The sequence below is a fragment of the Schistocerca cancellata genome, chromosome 2 (genome assembly GCF_023864275.1).
Source record: "Schistocerca cancellata isolate TAMUIC-IGC-003103 chromosome 2, iqSchCanc2.1, whole genome shotgun sequence".
In the NCBI taxonomy this organism is placed as follows: Eukaryota; Metazoa; Arthropoda; class Insecta; order Orthoptera; family Acrididae; genus Schistocerca; species Schistocerca cancellata.
This window is the reverse complement of record NC_064627.1, coordinates 868,747,930-868,775,759: the sequence shown is the minus strand read 5'-3', so window position 1 is coordinate 868,775,759 and position 27,830 is coordinate 868,747,930. Positions and strand designations below refer to the sequence as shown.

At 45.7% G+C, this 27,830-nt stretch overlaps 1 protein-coding gene and 3 non-coding genes across 4 annotated transcripts in view; 1 reads left to right on the top strand and 3 right to left on the bottom strand.

Annotated features, from left to right (window-relative positions):
• LOC126162818 (spermatogenesis-associated protein 20) overlaps positions 1-25,935 on the top strand; it is a 299,482-nt gene extending 273,547 nt beyond the window's left edge. Inside the window, exon 12 of the mRNA XM_049919563.1 lies at positions 23,564-25,935. Within this exon, the coding sequence (XP_049775520.1) occupies positions 23,564-23,839 (276 nt within the window). The 3' untranslated portion in view covers positions 23,840-25,935. The remainder of the gene's footprint in view (positions 1-23,563) is intronic.
• On the bottom strand, positions 4,375-4,448 carry Trnas-cga (transfer RNA serine (anticodon CGA)). Its single transcript has one exon. It is a non-coding gene; the product is annotated as a tRNA-Ser (tRNA).
• Trnae-cuc (transfer RNA glutamic acid (anticodon CUC)) lies at positions 10,501-10,574 on the bottom strand. The gene has a single exon. It is a non-coding gene; the product is annotated as a tRNA-Glu (tRNA).
• On the bottom strand, positions 11,098-11,171 carry Trnal-caa (transfer RNA leucine (anticodon CAA)). Its single transcript has one exon. It is a non-coding gene; the product is annotated as a tRNA-Leu (tRNA).
• Positions 25,936-27,830: the final 1,895 nt, after the last annotated feature.

Here is a 27,830-nt window from a genome sequence, read left to right as displayed (position 1 = left end):
ATCTCACAGCTTTACTTCTGCCACTATCTCGTCTCCTACCTTCCAAACTTTACAGAAGCTCTCCTGCGAACCTTGCAGAACTAGCACTCCTGAAAGGAAGGATATTGCGGAGACATGGCTTAGCCACAGCCTGGGGGATGTTTCCAGAATGAGATTTTCACTCTGCAGCGGAGTGTGCGCTGATATGAAACTTCCTGTTAGATTAAAACTGTGTGCCCGACCGAGACTCGAACTCGGGACCTTTGCCTTGAGCGGGCAAGTGCTCTACCATCTGAGCTACCGAAGCACGACTCACGCCCGGTCTCACAGCTTTACTTCTGCCAGTATCTCGTCTCCTACCTTCCCAACTTTACAGAAGCTCTCCCGCGAACCTTGCAGAACTAGCACTCCTGAAAGAAAATACATTGCGGAGACATGGCTTAGCCACAGATGGGGGATGTTTCCAGAATGAGATTTTCACTCTACAGCGTAGTGTGCGCTGATATGAAACTTCCTGGCAGATTAAAACTGTGTGCCCGACCGAGACTCGAACTCGGGACCTTTGCCATTCGCGGGCAATGCTCTACCATCTGAGCTACCGAAGCACGACTCACGCCCGGTCTCACAGCTTTACTTCTGCCAGTATCTCGTCTCCTACCTTCCCAACTTTACAGAAGCTCTCCCGCGAACCTTGCAGAACTAGCACTCCTGAAAGAAAGGATATTGCGGAGACATGGCTTAGCCACAGCCTGGGGGATGTTTCCAGAATGAGATTTTCACTCTGCAGCGGAGTGTGCGCTGATATGAAACTTCCTGTTAGATTAAAACTGTGTGCCCGACCGAGACTCGAACTCGGGACCTTTGCCTTGAGCGGGCAAGTGCTCTACCATCTGAGCTACCGAAGCACGACTCACGCCCGGTCTCACAGCTTTACTTCTGCCAGTATCTCGTCTCCTACCTTCCCAACTTTACAGAAGCTCTGTGCGAACCTTGCAGAACTAGCACTCCTGAAAGAAAATACATTGCGGAGACATGGCTTAGCCACAGATGGGGGATGTTTCCAGAATGAGATTTTCACTCTACAGCGTAGTGTGCGCTGATATGAAACTTCCTGGCAGATTAAAACTGTGTGCCCGACCGAGACTCGAACTCGGGACCTTTGCCATTCGCGGGCAATGCTCTACCATCTGAGCTACCGAAGCACGACTCACGCCCGGTCTCACAGCTTTACTTCTGCCAGTATCTCGTCTCCTACCTTCCCAACTTTACAGAAGCTCTCCCGCGAACCTTGCAGAACTAGCACTCCTGAAAGAAAGGATATTGCGGAGACATGGCTTAGCCACAGCCTGGGGGATGTTTCCAGAATGAGATTTTCACTCTGCAGCGGAGTGTGCGCTGATATGAAACTTCTTGGCAGATTAAAACTGTGTGCCCGACCGAGACTCGAACTCGGGGCCTACCATCTGAGCTACCGAAGCACGACTCACGCCCGATCTCACAGCTTTATTTCTGCCAGTATCTCGTCTCCTACCTTGCAAACTTTACAGAAGCTCTCCTGCGAACCTTGCAGAACTAGCACTCCTGAAAGAAAGGATATTGCGGAGACATGGCTTAGCCACAGATGGGGGATGTTTCCAGAATGAGATTTTCACTCTGCAGCGTAGTGTGCGCTGATATGAAACTTCCTGGCAGATTAAAACTGTGTGCCCGACCGAGACTCGAACTCGGGACCTTTGCCATTCGCGGGCAATGCTCTACCATCTGAGCTACCGAAGCACGACTCACGCCCGGTCTCACAGCTTTACTTCTGCCACTATCTCGTCTCCTACCTTCCCAACTTTACAGAAGCTCTCCTGCGAACCTTGCAGAACTAGCACTCCTGAAAGAAAGGATATTGCGGAGACATGGCTTTGCCACAGCCTGGGGGATGTTTCCAGAATGAGATTTTCACTCTACAGCGGAGTGTGCGCTGATATGAAACTTCCTGGCAGATTAAAACTGTGTGCCCGACCGAGACTCGAACTCGGGACCTTTGCCTTTCGCGGGCAATGCTCTACCATCTGAACTCCCGATGCACGACTCACGCCCGGTCTCACAGCTTTACTTCTGCCAGTATCTCGTCTCCTACCTTCCCAACTTTACAGAAGCTCTGTGCGAACCTTGAGAACTAGCACTCCTGAAAGAAAATACATTGCGGAGACATGGCTTAGCCACAGATGGGGGATGTTTCCAGAATGAGATTTTCACTCTACAGCGTAGTGTGCGCTGATATGAAACTTCCTGGCAGATTAAAACTGTGTGCCCGACCGAGACTCGAACTCGGGACCTTTGCCATTCGCGGGCAATGCTCTACCATCTGAGCTACCGAAGCACGACTCACGCCCGGTCTCACAGCTTTACTTCTGCCAGTATCTCGTCTCCTACCTTCCCAACTTTACAGAAGCTCTCCTGCGAACCTTGCAGAACTAGCACTTCTGAAAGAAAGGATATTGCGGAGACATGGCTTAGCCACAGCCTGGGGGATGTTTCCAGAATGAGATTTTCACTCTGCAGCGGAGTGTGCGCTGATATGAAATTTCCTGGCAGATTAAAACTGTGTGCCCGACCGAGACTCGAACTCGGGGCCTTTGCCTTTCGCGGGCAAGTGCTCTACCATCTGAGCTACCGAAGCACGACTCACGCCCGGTCTCACAGCTTTACTTCTGCCACTATCTCGTCTCCTACCTTTCCAACTTTACAGAAGCTCTCCTGCGAACCTTGCAGAACTAGCACTCCTGAAAGAAAGGATATTGCGGAGACATGGCTTAGCCACAGCCTGGGGGATGTTTCCAGAATGAGATTTTCACTCTGCAGCGGAGTGTGCGCTGATATGAAACTTCTTGGCAGATTAAAACTGTGTGCCCGACCGAGACTCGAACTCGGGACCTTTGCCTTTCGCGGGCAATGCTCTACCATCTGAACTACCGAAGCACGACTCACGCCCGGTCTCACAGCTTTACTTCTGCCAGTATCTCGTCTCCTACCTTCCCAACTTTACAGAAGCTCTCTGCGAAACTTGCAGAACTAGCACTCCTGAAAGAAAGGACATTGCGGAGACATGGCTTAGCCACAGCCTGGGGGATGTTTCCAGAATGAGATTTTCACTCTGCAGCGGAGTGTGCGCTGATATGAAATTTCCTGGCAGATTAAAACTGTGTGCCCGACCGAGATTCGAACTCGGGACCTTTGCCTTTCGCGGGCAAGTGCTCTACCATCTGAGCTACCGAAGCACGACTCACGCCCGAACTCACAGCTTTACTTCTGCCAGTATCTCGTCTCCTACCTTCCCAACTTTACAGAAGCTCTCCTGCGAACCTTGCAGAACTAGCACTCCTGAAAGAAAGGATATTGCGGAGACATGGCTTAGCCACAGCCTGGGGGATGTTTCCAGAATGAGATTTTCACTCTGCAGCGGAGTGTGCGCTGATATGAAACTTCCTGGCAGATTAAAACTGTGTGCCCGACCGAGACTCGAACTCGGGATCTTTGCCTTTCGCGGGCAAGTGCTCTACAATCTGAGCTACCGAAGCACGACTCACGCCCGGTCTCACAGCTTTACTTCTGCCAGTATCTCGTCTCTTACCTTGCAAACTTTACAGTAGCTCTCCTGCGAACCTTGCAGAACTAGCACTCCTGAAAGAAAGGATATTGCGGAGACATGGCTTAGCCACAGCCTGCGGGATGTTTCCAGAATGAGATTTTCACTCTGCAGCGGAGTGTGCGCTGATATGAAACTTCCTGGTAGATTAAAACTGTCTGCCCGACCGAGATTCGAACTCGGGACCTTTGCCTTTCGCGGGCAAGTGCTCTACCATCTGAGCTACCGAAGCACGACTCACGCCCGGTCTCACAGCTTTACTTCTGCCAGTATCTCGTCTCCTACCTTCCCAACTTTACAGAAGCTCTCCTGCGAACCTTGCAGAACTAGCACTCTTGAAAGAAAGGATATTGCGGAGACATGGCTTAGCCACAGCCTTGGGGATGTTTCCAGAATGAGATTTTCACTCTGCAGCGGAGTGTGCGCTGATATGAAACTTCCTGGTAGATTAAAACTGTGTGCCCGACCGAGATTCGAAATCGGGAACTTTGCCTTTCGCGGGCAAGTGCTCTACCATCTGAGCTACCGAAGCACGACTCACGCCCGGTCTCACAGCTTTACTTCTGCCAGTATCTCGTCTCCTACCTTGCAAACTTTACAGAAGCTGTCCTGCGAAACTTGCAGAAGTAGCACTTCTGAAAGAAAGGATATTGCGGAGACATGGCTTAGCCACAGCCTGGGGGATGTTTTCAGAATGAGATTTTCACTCTGCAGCGGAGTGTGCGCTGATATGAAACTTCCCTACAGATTAAAACTGTGTGCCCGACCGAGACTCGAACTCGGGACCTTTGCCTTTCGCGGGCAATGCTCTACCATCTGAGCTACCGAAGCACGACTCACGCCCGGTCTCACAGCTTTACTTCTGCCAGTATCTCGTCTCCTACCTTCCCAACTTTACAGAAGCTCTCTGCGAACCTTGCAGAACTAGCACTCCTGAAAGAAAGGACATTGCGGAGACATGGCTTAGCTACAGCCTGGGGGATGTTTCCAGAATGAGATTTTCACTCTGCAGCGGAGTGTGCGCTGATATGAAACTTCTTGGCAGATTAAAACTGTGTGCCCGACCGAGACTCGAACTCGGGGCCTACCATCTGAGCTACCGAAGCACGACTCACGCCCGATCTCACAGCTTTACTTCTGCCAGTATCTCGTCTCCTACCTTGCAAACTTTACAGAAGCTCTCCTGCGAACCTTGCAGAACTAGCACTCCTGAAAGAAAGGATATTGCGGAGACATGGCTTAGCCACAGATGGGGGATGTTTCCAGAATGAGATTTTCACTCTGCAGCGTAGTGTGCGCTGATATGAAACTTCCTGGCAGATTAAAACTGTGTGCCCGACCGAGACTCGAACTCGGGACCTTTGCCATTCGCGGGCAATGCTCTACCATCTGAGCTACCGAAACACGACTCACGCCCGGTCTCACAGCTTTACTTCTGCCAGTATCTCGTCTCCTACCTTCCCAACTTTACAGAAGCTCTCCTGCGAACCTTGCAGAACTAGCACTCCTGAAAGAAAGGATATTGCGGAGACATGGCTTAGCCATGTTTCCAGAATGAGATTTTCACTCTGCAGCGGAGTGTGCGCTGATATGAAATTTCCTGGCAGATTAAAACTGTGTGCCCGACCGAGACTCGAACTCGGGGCCTTTGCCTTTCGCGGGCAAGTGCTCTACCATCTGAGCTACCGAAGCACGACTCACGCCCGGTCTCACAGCTTTACTTCTGCCACTATCTCGTCTCCTACCTTTCCAACTTTACAGAAGCTCTCCTGCGAACCTTGCAGAACTAGCACTCCTGAAAGAAAGGATATTGCGGAGACATGGCTTAGCCACAGCCTGGGGGATGTTTCCAGAATGAGATTTTCACTCTACAGCGGAGTGTGCGCTGATATGAAACTTCCTGGCAGATTAAAACTGTGTGCCCGACCGAGATTCGAACTCGGGAACTTTGCCTTTCGCGGGCAAGTGCTCTACCATCTGAGCTACCGAAGCACGACTCACGCCCGGTCTCACAGCTTTACTTCTGCCAGTATCTCGTCTCCTACCTTGCAAACTTTACAGAAGTTCTCCTGCGAACCTTGCAGAAGTAGCACTTCTGAAAGAAAGGATATTGCGGAGACATGGTTTAGCCACAGCCTTGGGGATGTTTCCAGAATGAGATTTTCACTCTGCAGCGGTGTGTGCGCTGATATGAAATTTCCTGGCAGATTAAAACTGTGTGCCCTACCGAGACTCGAACTCGGAACCTTTGCCTTTCGCGGGCAAGTGCTCTACCATCTGAGCTACCGAAGCACGACTCACGCCCGGTCTCACAGCTTTACTTCTGCCAGTATCTCGTCTCCTACCTTCCCAACTTTACAGAAGCTCTCCTGCGAACCTTGCAGAACTAGCACTCCTGAAAGAAAGGACATTGCGGAGACATGGCTTAGCCACAGCCTGGGGGATGTTTCCAGAATGAGATTTTCACTTTGAAGCGGAGTGTGCGCTGATATGAAATTTCCTGGCAGATTAAAACTGTGTGCCCGACCGAGACTCGAACTCGGGGCCTTTGCATTTCGCGGGCAAGTGCTCTACCATCTGAGCTACCGAAGCACGACTCACGCCCGATCTCACAGCTTTACTTCTGCCAGTATCTCGTCTCCTACCTTCCCAACTTTACAGAAGCTCTCCTGCGAACCTTGCAGAACTAGCACTCCTGAAAGAAAGGATATTGCGGAGACATGGCTTAGCCACAGCCTGGGGGATATTTCCAGAATGAGATTTTCACTCTGCAGCGGAGTGTGCGCTGATATGAAACTTCCTGGTAGATTAAAACTGTGTGCCCGACCGAGACTGGAACTCGGGATCTTTGCCTTTCGCGGGCAATGCTCTACCATCTGAGCTACCGAAGCACGACTCACGCCCGGTCTCACAGCTTTTCTTCTGCCAGTATCTCGTCTCCTACCTTCCCAACTTTACAGAAGCTCTCTGCGAACCTTGCAGAACTAGCACTCCTGAAAGAAAGGATATTGCGGAGACATGGCTTAGCCACAGCCTGGGGGATGTTTCCAGAATGAGATTTTCACTCTGCAGCGGAGTGTGCGCTGATATGAAATTTCCTGGCAGATTAAAACTGTGTGCCCGACCGAGACTCGAACTCGGGGCCTTTGCCTTTCGCGGGCAAGTGCTCTACCATCTGAGCTACCGAAGCACGACTCACGCCCGGTCTCACAGCTTTACTTCTGCCACTATCTCGTCTCCTACCTTTCCAACTTTACGGAAGCTCTCTTGCGAACCTTGCAGAACTAGCACTTCTGAAAGAAAGGATATTGCGGAGACATGGCTTAGCCACAGCCTGGGGGATGTTTCCAGAATGAGATTTTCACTCTACAGCGGAGTGTGCGCTGATATGAAACTTCCTGGCAGATTAAAACTGTGTGCCCGACCGAGACTCGAACTCGGGACCTTTGCCTTTCGCGGGCAATGCTCTACCATTTGAACTACCGAAGCACGACTCACGCCCGGTCTCACAGCTTTACTTCTGCCAGTATCTCGTCTCCTACCTTCCCAACTTTACAGAAGCTCTCTGCGAACCTTGCAGAACTAGCACTCCTGAAAGAAAGGACATTGCGGAGACATGGCTTAGCCACAGCCTGGGGGATGTTTCCAGAATGAGATTTTCACTCTGCAGCGGAGTGTGCGCTGATATGAAACTTCCTGGTAGATTAAAACTGTGTGCCCGACCGAGATTCGAACTCGGGAACTTTGCCTTTCGCGGGCAAGTGCTCTACCATCTGAGCTACCGAAGCACGACTCGCGCCCGGTCTCACAGCTTTACTTCTGCCAGTATCTCGTCTCCTACCTTCCCAACTTTACAGAGGCTCTCCTGCGAACCTTGCAGAGCTAGCACTCCTGAAAGAAAGGACATTGCGGAGACATGGCTTAGCCACAGCCTTGGGGATGTTTCCAGAATGAGATTTTCACTCTGCAGCGGAGTGTGCGCTGATATGAAATTTCCTGTCAGATTAAAACTGTGTGCCCGACCGAGATTCGAACTCGGGACCTTTGCCTTTCGCGGGCAAGTGCTCTACCATCTGAGCTACCGAAGCACGACTCACGCCCGGTCTCACAGCTTTACTTCTGCCAGTATCTCGTCTCCTACCTTCCCAACTTTACAGAAGCTCTCCTGCGAACCTTGCAGAACTAGCACTCCTGAAAGAAAGGACATTGCGGAGACATGGCTTAGCCACAGCCTGGGGGATGTTTCCAGAATGAGATTTTCACTCTGCAGCGGAGTGTGCGCTGATATGAAATTTCCTGGCAGATTAAAACTGTGTGCCCGACCGAGACTCGAACTCGGGGCCTTTGCATTTCGCGGGCAAGTGCTCTACCATCTGAGCTACCGAAGCACGACTCACGCCCGATCTCACAGCTTTACTTCTGCCAGTATCTCGTCTCCTACCTTCCCAACTTTACAGAAGCTCTCCTGCGAACCTTGCTGAACTAGCACTCCTGAAAGAAAGGATATTGCGGAGACATGGCTTAGCCACAGCCTGGGGGATGTTTCCAGAATGAGATTTTCACTCTGCAGCGGAGTGTGCGCCGATATGAAACTTCCTGGTAGATTAAAACTGTGTGCCCGACCGAGACTGGAACTCGGGATTTTTGCCTTTCGCGGGCAAGTGCTCTACAATCTGAGCTACCGAAGCACGACTCACGCCCGGTCTCACAGCTTTACTTCTGCCAGTATCTCGTCTCCTACCTTGCAAACTTTACAGTAGCTCTCCTGCGAACCTTGCAGAACTAGCACTCTTGAAAGAAAGGATATTGCGGAGACATGGCTTAGCCACAGCCTTGGGGATGTTTCCAGAATGAGATTTTCACTCTGCAGCGGAGTGTGCGCTGATATGAAACTTCCTGGTAGATTAAAACTGTGTGCGCGACCGAGATTCGAACTCGGGAACTTTGCCTTTCGCGGGCAAGTGCTCTACCATCTGAGCTACCGAAGCACGACTCACGCCCGGTCTCACAGCTTTACTTCTGCCAGTATCTCGTCTCCTACCTTGCAAACTTTACAGAAGCTCTCCTGCGAACCTTGCAGAAGTAGCACTTCTGAAAGAAAGGATATTGCGGAGACATGGCTTAGCCACAGCCTGCGGTATGTTTCCAGAATGAGATTTTCACTCTGCAGCGGAGTGTGCGCTGATATGAAACTTCCTGGCAGATTAAAACTGTGTGCCCGACCGAGACTCGAACTCGGCACCTTTGCCTTTCGCGGGCAATGCTCTACCATCTGAGCTACCGAAGCACGACTCACGCCCGGTCTCACAGCTTTACTTCTGCCAGTATCTCGTCTCCTACCTTCCCAACTTTACAGAAGCTCTAACTTCCTGGTAGATTAAAACTGTGTGCCCAACCGAGATTCGAACTCGGGACCTTTCCCTTTCGCGGGCAAGTGCTCTACCATCTGAGCTACCGAAGCACGACTCACGCCCGGTCTCACAGCTTTACTTCTGCCACTATCTCGTCTCCTACCTTGCAAACTTTATAGAAGCTCTCCTGCGAACCTTGCAGAACTAGTACTCCTGAAAGAAAGGATATTGCGGAGACATGACGTAGCCACAGCCTGGGGGATGATTCCAGAATGAGATTTTCACTCTGCAGCGGAGTGTGCGCTGATATGAAATTTCCTGGCAGATTAAAACTGTGTGCCCGACCGAACTGGAACTGGGGACCTTTGCCTTTCGCGGGCAAGTGCTCTACCATCTGAGCTACCGAAGCATGACTCACGCCCGGTCTCACAGCTTTACTTCTGCCACTATCTCGTCTCCTACCTTCCCAACTTTACAGAAGCTCTCCTGCGAACCTTGCAGAACTAGCACTCCTGAAAGAAAGGATATTGCGGAGACATGGTTAGCCACAGCCTGGGGGATGTTTCCAGAATGAGATTTTCACTCTGCAGCGGAGTGTGCGCTGATATGAAATTTCCTGGCAGATTAAAACTGTGTGCCCGACCGAGACTCGAACTCGGGGCCTTTGTCTTTCGCGGGCTAGTGCTCTACCATCTGAGCTACCGAAGCACGACTCACGCCCGGTCTCACAGCTTTACTTCTGCCAGTATCTCGTCTCCTACCTTCCCAACTTTACAGAAGCTCTCCTGCGAACCTTGCAGAACTAGCACTCCTGAAAGAAAGGATATTGCGGACACATGGCTTAGCCACAGCCTGGGGGATGTTTCCAGAATGAGATTTTCACTCTGCAGCGGAGTGTGCGCTGATATGAAACTTCCTGGCAGATTAAAACTGTGTGCCCGACCGAGACTCGAACTCGGGGAATTTGCCTTTCGTGGGCAAGTGCTCTACCATCTGAGCTACCGAAGCACGACTCACGCTCGGTCTCACAGCTTTACTTCTGCCAGTATCTCGTCTCCTACCTTCCCAACTTTACAGAAGCTCTCCTGCGAACCTTGCAGAACTAGCACTCCTGAAAGAAAGGATATTGCGGAGACATGGCTTAGCCACAGCCTGGGGGATGTTTCCAGAATGAGATTTTCACTCTTCAGCGGAGTGTGCGCTGATATGAAACTTCCTGGTAGATTAAAACTGTGTGCCCAACCGAGACTCGGACTCGGGACCTTTGCCTTTCGCGGGCAATGCTCTACCATCTGAGCTACCGAAGCACGACTCACGCCCGGTCTCACAGCTTTACTTCTGCCAGTATCTCGTCTCCTACCTTGCAAACTTTACAGAAGCTCTCCTGCGAACCTTGCAGAACTAGCACTCCTGAAAGAAAGGACATTGCGGAGACATGGCTTAGCCACAGCCTGGGGGATGTTTCCAGAATGAGATTTTCACTCTGCAGCGGAGTGTGCGCTGATATGAATCTTCCTGGCAGATTGAAACTGTGTGCCCGACCGAGACTCGAACTCGGGACCTTTGCCTTGAGCGGGCAATGCTCTACCATCTGAGCTACCGAAGCACGACTCACGCCCGGTCTCACAGCTTTACTTCTGCCAGTATCTCGTCTCCTACCTTTCCAACTTTACAGAAGCTCTCCTGCGAACCTTGCAGAACTAGCACTCCCGAAAGAAAGGATATTGCGGAGACATGCCTTAGCCACAGCCTTGGGGTGTTTCCAGAATGAGATTTTCACTCTGCAGCGGAGTGTGCGCTGATATGAAATTTCCTGGCAGATTAAAACTGTGTGCCCGACCGAGACTCGAACTCGGGGCCTTTGCCTTTCGCGGGCAAGTGCTCTACCATCTGAGCTACCGAAGCACGACTCACTCCCGGTCTCACAGCTTTACTTCTGCCAGTATCTCGTCTCCTACCTTGCAAACTTTACAGAAGCTCTCCTGCGAACCTTGCAGAACTAGCACTCCTGAAAGGAAGGATATAGCGGAGACATGGCTTAGCCACAGCCTGGGGGATGTTTCCAGAATGAGATTTTCGCTCTGCAGCGGAGTGTGCGCTGATATGAAACTTCCTGGCAGATTAAAACTGTGTGTCCGACCGAGACTCGAACTCGGGACCTTTGCCTTTTGCGGGCAATGCTCTACCATCTGAGCTACCGAAGCACGACTCACGCCCGGTCTCACAGCTTTACTTCTGCCAGTATCTCGTCTCCTACCTTCCCAACTTTACAGAAGCTCTCCTGCGAACCTTGCAGAACTAGCACTCCTGAAAGAAAGGACATTGCGGAGACATGGCTTAGCCACAGCCTGGGGGATGTTTCCAGAATGAGATTTTCACTCTGCAGCGGAGTGTGCGCTGATATGAAATTTCCTGGTAGATTAAAACTGTGTGCCCGACCGAGATTCGAACTCGGGAACTTTGCCTTTCGCGGGCAAGTGCTCTACCATCTGAGCTACCGAAGCACGACTCACGCCCGGTCTCACAGCTTTACTTCTGCCAGTATCTCGTCTCCTACCTTGCAAACTTTACAGAAGCTCTCCTGCGAACCTTGCAGAACTAGTACTCCTGAAAGAAAGGATATTGCGGAGACATGGCTTAGCCACAGCCTGGGGGATGTTTCCAGAATGAGATTTTCGTTCTGCAGCGGAGTGTGCGCTGATATGAAGTTTCCTGGCAGATTAAAACTGTGTGCCCGACCGAGACTCGAACTCGGGACCTTTGCCTTTCGCGGGCAAGTGCTCTACGATCTGAGCTACCGAAGCACGACTCACGCCCGATCTCACAGCTTTACTTCTGCTAGTATCTCGTCTCCTACCTTGCAAACTTTACAGAAGCTCTCCTGCGAACCTTGCAGAACTAGCACTCCTGAAAGAAAGGATATTGCGGAGACATGGCTTAGCCACAGCCTGGGGGATGTTTCCAGAATGAGATTTTCACTCTGCAGCGGAGTGTGCGCTGATATGAAACTTCCTGGTAGATTAAAACTGTGTGCTCGACCGAGACTCGAACTCGGGACCTTTGCCTTTCGCGGGCAAGTGCTCTACCATCTGAGCTACCGAAGCACGACTCACGCCCGGTCTCATAGCTTTACTTCTGCCACTACCTCGTGTCCTACCTTGCAAACTTTACAGAAGATCTCCTGCGAACCTTGCAGAACTAGCACTCCTGAAAGAAAGGATATTGCGGAGACATGGCTTAGCTACAGCCTGGGGGATGTTTCCAGAATGAGATTTTCACTCTGCAGCGGAGTGTGCGCTGATATGAAACTTCCTGGTAGATTAAAACTGTGTGCCCGACCGAGACTCGAACTCGGGACCGTTGCCTTTCGCGGGCAAGTGCTCTACCATCTGAGCTACCGAAGCACGACTGACGCCCAGTCTCACATAATCGGTTTGGTTTGGGAGAATTCCATAAAACATTTGGACAAGAAGAAATATCCTTCATTTTACAAACATGCTTTAAAAAAACGATTTCATTATTTGGAAACACGTGTGTGAACAGTTTTTAGTTGGATGAAGTACATCAAATCACAAATGAGAACACGAATTACTGATTTCATCCGGAAACCTCTTTGCGTGTAGCAGCAACTTCAGTTGACATCAGTACTGACTCAATTAAGTCAAACAAAGCGAGTCATTCAAACAAAGCGAGTCATTCCAGTATTTCATTGCATTGTGTAATAAATGTTCTTTCTCAGATATGTTTTATTTTCCTTAAATGTAATTTGCTATTTCTTGCATGATTTGGTTCACAAAACAAAAACTGGTAAGGCGGCCCGCAGGGAAATACCCTCTCAAAAATTTGGCCCGGGCGCAGGAAAGATTACCCGCCCCTGACCTAAGTGTTCTGCCTATTAGACTCTGTCTTCGGTTTGCTTTCCAACAACATTATATATGCGGTAGTTCCCATGTAAGTTGTTCATAAATGTAATTTATAGGTATTTAGTTAAATTGTGACAGCCGTTAAATTTGGATAATTAATCGTGTTACTGAAATTTAACAGATTTCTTCTCGTACTTTTCCTTATTCAGACAATTGTTATTTTTCGCACCATACAGATGTCGTGTCTAAGTCATTTTGTAATTGTCTTTGATCGTCTGATTACTGTAGTGGACAGCAAATGACAGCATCATACGCAAACAATCTAAGAGAACTGCTCAGCTTGTCTACGAAATCGTTTATATACATTAGGAACAGCAGAGGGACTATAACATTCCGTTATCCGCAGACGATGTAATGTGAATTTACATCGTTTGGTTTGCAGTTGAGAAGCTATCAATGCAGAGCACCATACAGATAGTCCTGCAAAACCATATAATGTAAAATCACGGTGAGAAGAAAACCGAACAAAAACTTTCTTTAGGCTTCACTTTGTTAGGTCAAGTACAACTTAAAATATGTTCACTTTTTACAGTTTTCAATAAACAAAACCCACTGATGATGGCGCTGAGGTGACGAAATAGGTTTGGGTAAAAAGAAGAAACCTGTGTTGTTGCGTAAATGCGGAACCTATAACATACAATCAAAGCATTGTTTGCTTTCTACTTATATCAAACGGATATTTAAGCCAAGCTTATCCTTCTGTTTGGGCTTCCATGACATTTCACTTGCATATTCCACATACCTTAGCGTATATTATATGGTTACCTCACGGCGTCCATCCTTTTCCATCACTCAAGTGAGAGGGACTGAGAATTAACCCCTTCGTTTCAAAATTTCCCACTATCCAGTTACCAACGCAACAAAATCGCATTAAAAATGTACGTTTTCAGTTCTGGAACAGTTTTCGCTAAAGGGCGCGTATGCATCTGCAGCTACATGCATGCTCCGCAAGCTACCGTACGGTGTATGGCGGAAGATGCTATGTACCACTGCTAGCCTTTTCTTTCCATATTCCACTCAAAAATGGTGTGTCTCTAATTTCTCTTCTCATGTCTCCGCGATCCTTACGCGAAATGTTCTTTTCTACAAATGGTCTTTCACCCCAAAAAGAAATCCATGGTTGCCACATCAGGAGGTATAGATGGTGAAGAGCAGAGCAGAATACATCGTCGTCATATGCAGTATGCCCGATCCAAGGGTTTGGAAGATGGTGGTTTAAAAATATGCGAACCTTCATAACACAATGTGAAGGTGCTCCAGCTTGCTGAAAAAGCTATCCATGGGATCCGTATCAACCTGTAGCATCAGCTATTGGCTAAGCACGTTCAGGTAAATGTTTGTTGAAACTCTTAGCCCAATGAAGAAAAATGGATTGTACAGTTTTTATGCTTATATCGCAGGGAGTACGCTAAGTTTACGGATGTCCCTCTGATATACAGTTAAACACCAAGAATTTCCTTACCCCATATTGGAATGCTGTGTCGGCTAACGTTGCCATGGAATGTTGCCTCGTCGCTAAAAATGAGACGTGCAGCAAATGTTTCTTCCTCTATGGCTACCAGCTTTCCTGTAGAATAGTTTGTCCATTTGACGTTGTCATTCTGCATAATTCCTATAAAATCTGAACTCTGTGCGGTATCATTTTCAGCTTAGTTTTGAGAACACTCTAAACCTTTGTTTGCAGCATTTGTAGTTCCTAGGCTTCGTACTCAGATTTCAGTGGACTATATTCAACGTTATGGACTGAAACACTTGGCCGGCCATTGCTTTCTCCTTTTCTCAAACACCCTGCTTCTTCGAACAGTGTCGTACACAAATTTTTTTGGCGTTTGGAGCTACCCAACTGCATCCCCGACGAAAACTTCTTTGTAGTGTGATGATGGATCGTCAGTTGTTAAATTTTACGATGCAGAATGCCTTCTGTACGGTATGCGTCGTTTTCACTTATGACACGGAACTTTTCACTTATGCATCACTGTGCATGTGTAGGCTTCCGATACAATGCGCTCGTGTAACGATTAAAATTTTGAACTTTCTTTTATATTCATTGTAATTCTTATCGATCTGCAGTTAAGCATGAAATACTTGATACTAGTTATTTGCTACATTCGTTGTAAATTGTCTTGTATAATACATCATCATTGAATTTTCTTTTCCTGTTATAATACACTGAGGCAACAAGTCATGGGATAGCGCCGTGCACGTATACAGTTGGCGGCATGTCGCGTGCACAAGCTATAAAAGCCCAATGAATTGGCGGAGCTGTCATTTGTACAAAAGTGAGTCATATGGAAAGGTTTCCGACGTGTTTATGGCCGCACGACGGGAACTAACAGACTTCGAACGCGGAATGGTGGTTGGAGTTAGACGCATGGGACATTCCATTTCTGAAATCGTTGGGAAATTCAATATGCCGAGATCCATAGTGTTGAGAGTATGCTGAGAATACCAAATTTCAGACATTACCTCTCACCACGGACAACGGAGTGGCCGACGGCCTTCACTTGACGACCGAGAGCAATAGCATTTGCTTGGAGTTAGGACAATGTGGCGAAATTTGTAGTTAATGGACTATGGCAGCAGACGATCGATACGAGTGACTTTGCTAACAGCACAACATCGCCTACAGCGTCTCACTTGCCTCTTGACCATATCGGTTGAATCCTAAATGACAGAAAAACCGTGGACGGGTCAGATGAGTCCCGATTTCAGTTGTTAACAGCTGATGCAGCAGACCACACGAAGCGATGGACCCGAGTTCTCAACAAGACGCTGTCCAAGCTGGTGGTGGTATCATAATGGCGTGGGGTGTGTTTACATGGAATAGACAGGATCCTCTGGATGTTCGGCTACTTGTACACCAATTTCAGCCATTCATGGACGCCATGTTCCCAAACAACTATGGAATTTTTATGGAGGACAATGCACCATGTCACACAACTGTTCGCGATTGGTCTGAAAAACATTATGGACAGTTCGAGCGTATGGTTTGACCATCCTGTTCACATCGAACATTTGTGAAACATAACCGAGATATCAGTTCGCGCACAATATCCTGCACCGTCAACACTTTTGCAATTATGACGGATATAGGAGCAGCATGGCTCAATATTTCTGCAGTTAACGTCCAGCGACTTGTCGAGTCCATGTCACGTGAGTTACTGCCCTTCGCCGAGCAAAAGGATGTCCGACACGATATTAGGAGGTATCCCACGACTTTTGTCACCTCAGTGTACTTCGAAATAATCACCCCCCCCCCCATCTACATATTATAGCAAATTGCAGTATTTGTTCTGTATTGTTTCGCAACGGTATTATGGCCTGTTTCCTAATAAACAGATTTTGTCTATATTTTATCACAGCTGATCTGGGTACCGGCTTTTGATACGTTATGTTGGTTATGCTCAGTTTTCTAAAAGTTAGACAACTTATTGATGTCTTGCATTAGTAACTCTGCTGGAATAGGGAGAGGTGCTCAGTGTATCGTAATAAATATAATGGGCATAATATAGAATTAGTTACAGAACAAAGCTGAAGAGAGAGAAAATAACATGGAACTGAAGTCGGGCTTATAGTGTAAAAATTAATAAACATGTTGAAAAAAAAAAAGAAAAGATAATACAGTAGCTGTGATGTGGTGTTCCAGTGGAACAGCCGGTGAAATGTAAACCAAAGTGGCTTTCCACTCAGTGGGGTGAAGTATCCAGTTTTCCGTTAGAGGTACATAAATGAGACAAATTCCTTGTTAAGTGCCAACTTGACTTTCGTGCTCACACTTCTTTAAAGAAACTGTTGCCTCAAGTAACCCAATAATACTATAATACTATTTGCGTTGCCATTGTTAATTAGGTTGTCCTTCCTTTGGAGTTACTTCTTGGCCCAACTTCCCAGGATCCCATTTCCTGTTTTCGCTCAGTATTCTAAAGACTGCTGTATTCTGTCTTTCGGTTCTTTGTGTAGGTGAATATGTTCTCCATGTCACTAACTCCAGATCTAGTTCATTATTTCTCGTGGATTAAGTAATGTGCATTGTGGAGTGGTACACCTGCCATTTCGTAAGGACGTTAGAAAACATCCTGAAACTACATTCGAATCGATGTAGTTTGCTTACTTGAGCGTGTTTACCAGGACATATTCTTCATATTGAATTTACTTTCTTCTATACGTTAGTCATTTCTGTCTTTTGTCTCCGTTATTCTTTGTTAATTCGTTGCCTTCAATATTTTCGTAATTTCTTCAGTGAAATGATAATTAATCGAAACCCTCAGCTGCCAACAGATGTTGTTGATATACTTCAATGGGGACAGCTGAAAATGTGTGCCCCGACCGGGACTCGAACCCGGGATCTCCTGCTTACATGGCGGACGCTCTGTCAATCTGACCCACTGAGGGCACGTGCAAGGGATAAGTCCCTGCAGTCGCACTATCCTCTGTGCCCTCAGTGGCTCAGATGGATAGAGCGTCTGCTACCATGTAAGCAGGAGATCCCGGATTCGAGTCCCGGTCGGGCCACATATTTTCAACTGTCCCCATGAGTTGTTGGCAGCTGAGGGTTTCGATTTAATTATCATTTCATTCTAGAGAAGCTGCACGGTCATCAATGGTATCTGTTCTTCTGGAACAGTTACTATCTTCATATATTTCTTCAATGATTATTTCATTCCTAGACGAAATTGCTACATTCCCCTAAATAATAGTAGTTCACTGTTTACCGTAATTATTTCTTATGGCAAAAGTTTTGTAGACTGTATGGATGTTGTTAGATTTATGAAAGTTCAAATGGCTCTGAGCACTATGAGACTTAACATCTGTGGTCATCAGTCCCCCAGAACTTAGAACTACTTAAACCTAACTAACCTAAGGACATCACACACATCCATGCCCGAGGCAGGATTCGAACCTGCGACCGTAGCGGTCACGCGGTTCCAGACTGAAGCGCCTAGAACCGCACGGCCACACCGGCCGGCTTTATGAGAAAATTGAGTTTCGTATCTTACTGGTATCAGTTGTATAAATTGGGAAAGAGTTAGTAAAGACTAGAGATAGATTTTGGGAAAACATATGTACTGAAATAGAATGAGGTGATACAACATAAAAGAGGATAGTATCTCAGAGTAATACGACATTGTATTGAATAGTTGTTGGCTGCATAATTAGTAAAAGGAAAACAAATAGATAAATATGATTCGTGTTTACAACGAATAATCTTTAACTGTTCATGAACACAAAAATTAAATAAGAAAGTAGAGTTAATTACTAAATACATTCTGCCATGATGAATGGAAAGGGAAAGAAATGTGAGATGATATGGGGACAAGAATGACGGTTGTAAAATAAGTGAAAAACTGGCCATAGATGGGATATAATACATCGTATCTATGGGGTCGGAAACGGCCTGAAGCTACGGTGGTGACGCCTGCATGTCCTGAAAAATAAAAGGTGAAACTTTATTATTATTACTACTAGTTTCATGTTTAAGATTCAGGTTACATAGTTTTGCATCATCGTAAGCACAAGTATACAAACTACAGAAGCAAAAAGATATAAAACTGTGCACAGTTCAGAATTCTGCGGAATAAATATCTTTTTTCGTACCTTTGAGTAGATCGTCGGAAATACAGCGTGGCTGCCGACAGGAGGGCTGCGCAGCTTGCAGTTCCCCACATCCGTAGTTGTCGCCGGTGACGTGGTCCCAATGCTTCATGTTATCCGTGCCAACACCATTCCTCTGTCATACATGAACTGAACAATCGTGGCCGCGCGGGATTAGGCCTAGGGCGCTGCAGTCAGGGACTGTGCGGCTGGTCCCGGTGGAGGTTCGAGTCCTCCCTCGGGCATGGTTGTGTGTGTTTGTTCTTGGGATAATTTAGGTTAAGTAGTGTGTAAGCTTAGGGACTGATGACCTTAGCAGTTAGGTCCCATAAGATTTCGCACACATTTGAACAATCGTGAACTGGATAATGGATTGACAACAGTGAAAATTAGTGCTGGATCGGCACTTGAACCCAGATTTCCCGCTTATCGCGAGCGGCCGCCTTACCATTTGGCTATCCGAGCACGACTCAAAGCCAGACCCAGACTTTCCTATGTCGTCAACCATGTGTCCACAACCTGCACTTCTACATCCGTTTTGTGTATTCCAGTACAGGGGACACATATTAATTGAAAGTTGCTTTCCCGGTGTTGGCGGTTAATTAGGACATTGTAGTGCCCGTGTTCAGAAGTACGATGCAATGAATGTTCCTTCGGACATGAACGCGTGTCCGAAGGAACATTGCACCGTACTTCTGAACGATATGGGCAATATTGTATTCCTCTGTCAGGTTAGTATCTTCTGTGAGGGTTGGAACGTTTCGTATCGTGCAGGGTGGTCTTCTTAGACATCCAAAGACTGCTCTTCAAACATTGTATTCCGACATTCGACGAAACTGTATTCACTTCACTTAGAGGTGGAGGTAAAAGGACCGTCCTTTGTTTGAAAGATTTTATAGAGCGGAGCATGAGGATCTAGGATTTATAGCCAGACAAAGCGTATCGTACGTATTTTGGCACTATTTTTTGACACCCACAGACCTCTACCCGGTCCCGTCCAGAATACTGTCAGCCTGTGTAGCGTGAGCAGAATTCCTCCACAAGCGTGCTGTGTGCTCGCATTTTGACTGGAGAAGCTCATACCTAGCATATGAAAGTGGAATGAGTACACTCTTTCATCACCTGTTAACAAATCTGTGATTTTCGAAATGTACATACATCCGCTTTACTTCCTTACGAGGATGACATATTTTTAATCTGGGCATCCTAACACGAATCTGAATTTGGCTGTCGTCATTTCTCCTATTGAACTCATATTGGCCATTCGCACTCGTGAACACTCGATGAGTGTGTATGGACACAGATTTGTGGCTGCAGCCGCTGCCTATTTGCGGGCGGTGTTGCGAGTGAGCTGAAAGGGGACAGTGGTTATTGACTGATGTGCAGCGAATTCTCTCCTCGCTGTGTGCACTGTCTCTCTAAAGGTCGACAGATAGTAACGTGACGTTTTCCTACTGCCGAATAACGAAGCGGTTCTGCCAAAGGTTTTGCAATGAGAAAGGTGGACTGACGGGCATTGAGAAGTAGCATTAATGAAAGCTCTGGGCATCGAGGGTTTAGAATGATGGTACACGAAAATGGTGCGCATATTTATTTCGCAATAAAATTGTTCGAGTGATAATGTAAAATAAACTTCACAGTGTGACGCATGGGCGTGAACTTTGATCTATATGTTCTTTATCTGCCTGATTTCTTTTGGCAACTATGGCGACAGATGCCGATCACAGTGGTATTTATAGTGTATACAATGTATTCTACACAGTACGTCATGATGTGTAAAAAGACTGCATACTCTCTTTCTTTATGCGCCACATCCCTTTCTCTCTACCCCATATTCTCTTTCTCCCCATCAGTACACCATCCACCCTCCCCCCCCCCCCCCTCTTCCTACCCAGTTTCTTTACCTCTCTCGGCAGCCGGCAGTCGGGCACATACCCGAATCGGTCTCTTGAAATCAAGCGCAACTTACAGAAAAAAGAACTGTTAATAAAGGATCGTGGCTAATGTGATCGCCACACGTATTCAATTTCAAATTTTCCTGTCGGGTAATCGGCTGATGGTTAAACTGTACTCTCAGTCGGATGCAGTGTCAGTACAAGAGTTTCCTTTCGATGGCATGTGTTTCTACTCGTCTGTGAGTCATTGCAAGTAATGAAATGATTCTCAGGTATCTGTTATAAAGTCTTCGCGACTGTGAATTTATGTCTGTATTGGATCCGTGTATCCCTTCCAATCAGTGAGTCTAATTTCATTTTGATGTGATTGAATTCATCAGGTTACACGAGATCATGTGAGACAAAGCTGCTTCGTCACGGAACGAATAACTACGTAATGTGCATGAAAGCAGATACTACAATTTGCCGACACGGTAGCTCAGCGTGTTCGGTCAGAGGGCTGCTTGCTCCCTGTAATAAAAAAAACTGAGTTAATGGATCAACGATGAACTGAAACGGGTGTCTTGTGACATCCGCCACGAGCAGATGCAACGAACGAAAAGGAACAAAATGAGATTTTAAAAAAAATTGGAAACCAAAATATGCTATGGAATAAATCACAAAAAAGATTTTCAGTAGTGTGGAGGGTGAGGCAGCTAAGACAGGCCACGTCAAAAATATCCAGAATGAGGTGCGGTTGTCGCCAAGTTACTGCGGACAATATGGCGGATTTCCTGACACTCGCAAGTAGTTTTTATCCTTTATAGTCGCCGAATTATGACACCGACTTTGTTGTTTTTTTCCCCTAATAGAACTGCGTAGCCGTTCTGTGGTGTTTGAAATAAGCTTCTAAAAGAACTTCAACGGCACAACATAAATGTGACTTGATCAACCAACGTCAAGATAAAAGCGCCGCAAACCACTGACCCGTCGTCAGGAGAAGAGGTTCCACAAGCGTCCGCCCTATTATACCAAAAGTAAGCAAGCACGGAACTCAGGTATGGTTCGTGTGTTTATTATCACGTCTGTCATATCAAAGTGCTCAAAACGTTAACTCTAAGCGTTGGTACACTCTACAAGTGACTCTGTAGAAACTTCACTGCACTTTGAATTTCATATGGCGTTGAGGCATGCCTCCAAGAGTCGTCGCTGAACATCTGTTGTACTGCAGTATATATTTTTACTAAGTGACGTAGTAATGAAGTACAGTTCTTATTTTGCTTTAAAACTTACAGATTTGTTTTCTATTTCTGTGATATAATAATGGGAAGGAAATTGCTCCAAGAATAGCGAATTAAAAACTGAACAACAATTCATTCATAGCATATAAGAAAAACAGAAAGTAGCTATTTGTATTTGCTGAATGTGTCTACATAATATGTCTTTACCTATTTGTAGCCTTTGAAAAATTAACACGGAAAACAGCATACCTCAACCTGAGTTTTCACCTTTTAGCACCAACTGTTCGTGATGTCCAAAACAGTGGTATGACCCCGATTAGAATGTGATTTTTCCGCAGAGTTCGAAAGGAGAGGACTGACGATTTATTGTAGTTTTCAACAACTTATCACACCTCGCGGAAAAAAGCGAACGTTTGACGGGCAACGTTTTCTTTCATTTGCTTATTTAGTTTTTGACAATGTTGACTGGAATACTCGCTTTCAAATTCTAAGCGTGACAGGGGTAAAATACAGGGAGCGAAAGGCTATTTACAAATGGCTCTGAGCACTATGGGACTTAACTTCTGAGGTCATCAGTCCCCTAGAACTTAGAACTACTTAAACCTAACCAACCTAAGGACGTCACACACATCCATGTCCGAGGCAGGATTCAAACCTGCGACCGTAGCGGTCGCGCGGTTCCAGACTGTAGCGCCGAGAACCGCTCGGCCACTCCGGCCAGCAAAGGCTATTTACAATTTGTACAGAAACCAGATGGAAGTTATAAGAGTCGAGGGGCATGAAAGGGAAGCAGTGGTTGGGAAGGGAGTGAGACAGGGTTGTAGCCTCTCCCCGATGTTATTTAATCTGTGTATTGAGCAAGCAGCAAAGGAAACAAAAGAAAAATTCGGAGTAGAAATTAAAATCCATGGAGAAGAAATAAAAACCTTGAGGTTTGCCGATGACATTGTAATTATGTCAGAGACAGCAAAGGACTTGGAAGAGCAATTGAACGCAATGGACAGTGTCTTGAAAGGTGGATATAAGATGAACATCAACAAAAGCAAAACGAGGATAATGGAATGTAGTCGAATTAAGTGGGGTGATGCTGAGGGAATTAGATTAGGAAATGAGACACTTAAAAGTATTAATGGAGTTTTGCTATTTGGGGAACAAAATAACTGATGATGGTCGAAGTAGAGAGGATATAAAATGTAGACTGGCAGTGGCAAGGGAAGCGTTTCTGAAGAAGAGAAATTTGTTAACATCAAGTATAGATTTAAGTGTCAGGAAGTCGTTTCTGAAAGTATTTGTATGGGGTGTAGCCATGTATGGAAATGAAACATGGACGATAAATAGTTTGGACAAGAAGAGAATAGAAGCTTTCGAAATGTAGTGCTACAGAAGAGTGCTGAAGATTAGATGGGTAGATCACATAACTAATGAGGAGGTATTGAACAGTATTGGGGAGAAGAGGAGTTTGTGGCACAACTTGACAAGAAGAAGGGACCGGTTGGTAGGACATGTTCTGAGGCATCAATGGATCACAAATTTAGCATTGGAGGGCGAAGTGGAGGGTAAAAATCGTAGAGGGAGACCAAGAGATGAATACACTGAGCAGATTCAGAAGGATGTAGGTTGCAGTAAGTACTGGGAGATGAAGAAGCTTGCACAGGATAGAGTAGCATGGAGAGCTGCATCAAACCAGTCTCAGGACTGAAGACAACAACAATAATTTAATATTTTCACTCTATCTCTTGACACTGAGAGTGTCAAAATTTTTCAGTACTTGCTCGATTTCTACGTTTACTACAGGAAATAATAGGAATAAAAGACAGTAAATAGGTTATTTCAGAAACCGGTTATTTTATGTCGTTTTAACAGTCAGGTTAAACTGGCGTGGAAAAAAAAAGATATAACAGAAAATCGGTTGTTTCAGTGATAACCGCCGTCCCTCGTGTGTAGCTGACGCATTTGCTTTGCGCAGGTGTTCGTGGCTGGCCCGCGCGACTCGGAGGAGACGCAGTCGCTGGTGCGCGTGGCGCAGACGACGCCGGTGGCGGGGCGCGTGCTGGCGCTGGTGCAGCCGGGCCCCGACCCGGAGGCCTCCCCGGGAGCCGGGCTGCTGGCCAGCCGCAGCGAGGCCGTGCGGCGCATGCGCCCCGCGGGCGGCCGGCCCGCCGCCTACGTCTGCCGCCACCGCGCCTGCTCGCTGCCCGTGCACTCCGCCGACGACCTGCGCGCCCTGCTCCAGCAGCAGTAGTCCCACATACACCGACGTAACGCTGTACTCTTGCTCTGTGTCTAACTCGTGTTGCCTAGTTGCTACGTCGAAATAGCGGCATTTCTTGTTACCTACTTAGCTCCCGTTTTCTTGTTTAACTTCACGTCGCTCGGATAAATCTTAACGCGCCAATTGAAATCCGGCGACTACATTTCAATAGCTTTCTGCAGTAGCTAGTTTTTACTTGTAGTGAAGCTTGGGGCGTATGTTTTCCGTAAAGACTCGTAGAAGCAACGCCTTGATTCTGAAGACATTTACGAGAACCAGAATAGCGGCCATGTAGACAAGAGTCTAAATATATCTTTTGATCATTTTAAGTTGTCATTCAGTCTTAGTTTCAAAAGAATGGAGAGTGTAGAGTTTCGCTTATGTTTCGCGTGGCACAGATAAAAATTTCTCATTCGAGTACTAAAAATGCGTTTTCTTTAAAACTGTTTCGCAATTGATGACTATCACAACGTCTATCATCTTACTTCCGTAAATTTCTGCTGTCTACCGTGAAACTGCTACGATAACAGCAGTTGCTATAGTCCCCACTAGCACAGGACCGGAAATAGGCATGAAATGAAGAAACCTGCACAGTCCCTTTTGCATTTAATTTACTTACGCAACTAGTTTCGGTGTTCCATTACTATCTTCAGGCTTCTAGAGCAACGTAAATTGGGAGGAATCCAATCTCGTGCGCAGTCTTAACAGGATACAATAGTAAATAACCGGTGTTCATCCACAAGGCACGAATGAAGTGATAGCGTCCTGTAAACCAGAGGTCTACGGACACTGGTTATTTAATATTGGCTCCTGTTATGACTGCACACGGGATTGGACTCCTCCCTATTTACGTTGGTCAAGTGACCTGAAGATGGTGTAATGAAACATCGAAACTGGCTGCATAAATAAGTTAAATGCAAAAGAGACTGCTTCATGTGTTTTTATACTGAACATCTGAAGTCCCTGTAACCATCTATTACAAGGATAGGCATACAAAAGGAAATAGTCATATCTTCAAATTAAAATATAAAATCGTATGGACCAATTGCTAAGCGGATACTGGTTGGGTAGTGTCTAATTATTAGCTTTATTTGAATTGTAATAAAGTCGCCACGAGGGGGGGGGGGGTGGAGAATTTAGGAGAACCCAGCCACATCAAAAACAATCCAAGAGTAAAAGCGAGAAAAGACCTCATTTCCAGTTTCTGTATCAAGAAGAATGGCTTGCGAAACTCCGCTCATCCATCCAGCAATGCCTCGTAACTAAGCACAATGCTTGTTAATCGTCGGATGTACTCATTGCTTACCAGTCTTCCAGTATAGCATGTAGAAGAACTTAGCTGAGATTGAGAAGACTCCACATCATTTAGTTGTTGGAGGTTGTTTTCAGATTGAGTCACGTTTTGTAGGCATAATGGGATATGCATGTAGTACATAAGCAGGTTAGGGCTAATTTTCCTGTCACATATCACAGGTTTTTTTTAATGAATTTTGAAATAGTATGTGACATTTAGTTAAAATGTGCAATAATAGCAGAGCCCCTCCGGTTTGTGATGTGCAATATACATTTTCATTTATCTTCTATTTTATTGTTGTATTTTACTAGCTACAATAACATAGGGTGGTAGTACTCAGAACATGTCTTGAAGTTGCAAATAGTATACAAAATTTCGTGGGACTAACCCATTGTTGCACAAAATCTGGGCTGCTTAGCACAGGTAATATGTGATTTTTCTTTGTGATGTACAAGTGATATTTGATGTAAAGACGGCTGAGGTTTTGGTTTTAACTGATCAATACTCTTCATAGCTAATAACTTGTTATTGATGGAATGTTTTTCCATATAATATGTCTTTCAGTTAGGAGATTTGTGTGGATCTGTGATTTGATGTAGACTTCGGATAGCTTTGTCAGGTACTGCGACATGATTCTGATATCCTGTTTGTGCTGTATGTATTTATGTACAAGCATGTCGTACAAAGTATTGTAACAGGTCATGCTGAAAGTGATAACATCTGCATGAGACAGAATTTTAAGGTACAAATGCTCGTTTGTCTTAAGTGAAAAAAATAAATAAATATTTTCAGATATTGTAGTTATGTTAAACACATATATATAGTTTTTCTTTGACAATATGTATTTTAATATGTTCTCAATACTAAGACCTATAAAGCAGTTGATTACCTACAAATAATTGTTATGTTCAACTTCCTTTCGTCAACATCTTGACCAGAAGTATTAGAGAAAGGCAAATTGTGTGATGCCTAATGAATGGTATAAGATGGAGTCTTTAAAACGAGATATATCTAGGATCCAAATGGTTTAGCGACTTTATCCTACCACATACCACCTACTACAAACTATAAGTATTAGGTAATTATGCATTCTGTGTGTGTATTTCTCTTTGATGAATTTGGTACAGAAAAATTACTTAGAAACGTACCTGTACCTAGCACTTCACCAAGTCGACAGATACCATAGAACTGAGCTGAAAGTTCTTCAGTGACCTAAATTCCTTATGATTATATGTTTTGATTGGTGTCACAAGATTCTGAACTAAATCGTTTTCAGTTGCAACCTCAACTTCTTACATTAGTCCAGATTCTACCTTCTTTATTGAGTTTCAGCTTACCTGTAGCCTTTAGCTCTATTGTGGAGTACATGAGAACCATAATTAGGGAGAAATACTTCTAACTAGAGTATTACTATAAAACTAGGTCTGTTTCATCTACGTTGGAATAAAAATTGGATATATCTGTGTTTTGCTTATAATCTTTGGAAATTGTTGAAAACATTTTTCATAAGCAGTACAGCTCCCATAACAGAGGCTACGTATCAGATATGTGGACAAAAGGTGGGGTCGCAACACTAAATTTTGCATCTATAATAATGTATTAAAGAGCATCCTCTTTCTTTAAAAAACAGTTTTTGTTTTTTTAAATCCCTGAACATATTTTAGCAAAGTCATGGAATATTCAATGAGTTTTTTGTTTCTGAAATATATATAAGTACAAATTTTACATAGTTGAGGAAAACGTTGACACCTGTTTTTCTTTCTTTTTTTTTTTTTTTTTAAATTACATATGTACGCTGCATGGTAGAAAAATGTGATGCAGTCATGAGAGGAACAGGAAACGAAATGAAACGTCACAGATTGAGATGATATGTGAGTGTGTTTCAGTGATTAAAAAATCGGGTCAAATTCACAAAGAACTTGGCAATATGATGAAGCATGCACTGATTTGGCTGAAAAGTGTAGCATAAAGACATGGTATCCTCTCCTGATTCAAGCTGGCTCGACAACTCTTGTAAGTGGTCTATCATATTTTAGGTACTAGCACTGGGAAGGAGTCCACTTCTGGGCTGGACTCACACTTGCTGCACTTGGGGATGTTGCTGGCCATCACACTGACAGTTCATACAGATGTGCCATGTTTGGACAAGCATTGCACTGTTGCAGAATGGCACATGAAAAGAAACAAGAATGCTGTATCTGAATGGACTGCAACTACATGCCCACCCACATCCTATGTGTGGACTAAGATTAAGACATCATCTGCTATAAGCACAGGCATCTACACCACAGATATGATGATAACAGTTCCAGGTAAGAATTCAGCACGACAACAATAACAACATAGCTTTCTGTTGCTGGGAACTCAGAACACCACCGCTACACGCTCTAGTCTTGAAGCCTGGCATCTTTCCAGTCGACTGTTTCTCTCTGCAAGTCACTTGCCCGAAAATAAACTACACTATATATCTCTGCCTCAGCAGTACTTAGACCGAGGCACTGTCTCCAAGAACCCAGTCATTGTCGGGAGTTACCCAGGACAGCTGTAGGGTTCTAATTTGGAGTAACTGCAGACCATTGCCGACTGTAGCCAATATGATAAACCCTTCTCTCAGGAGACAACAGCTCACAGACCGATGCCTTGGACCACAGATTTCTTTTGGGCTCCATCAAGTGCCTTCGAGAGTTA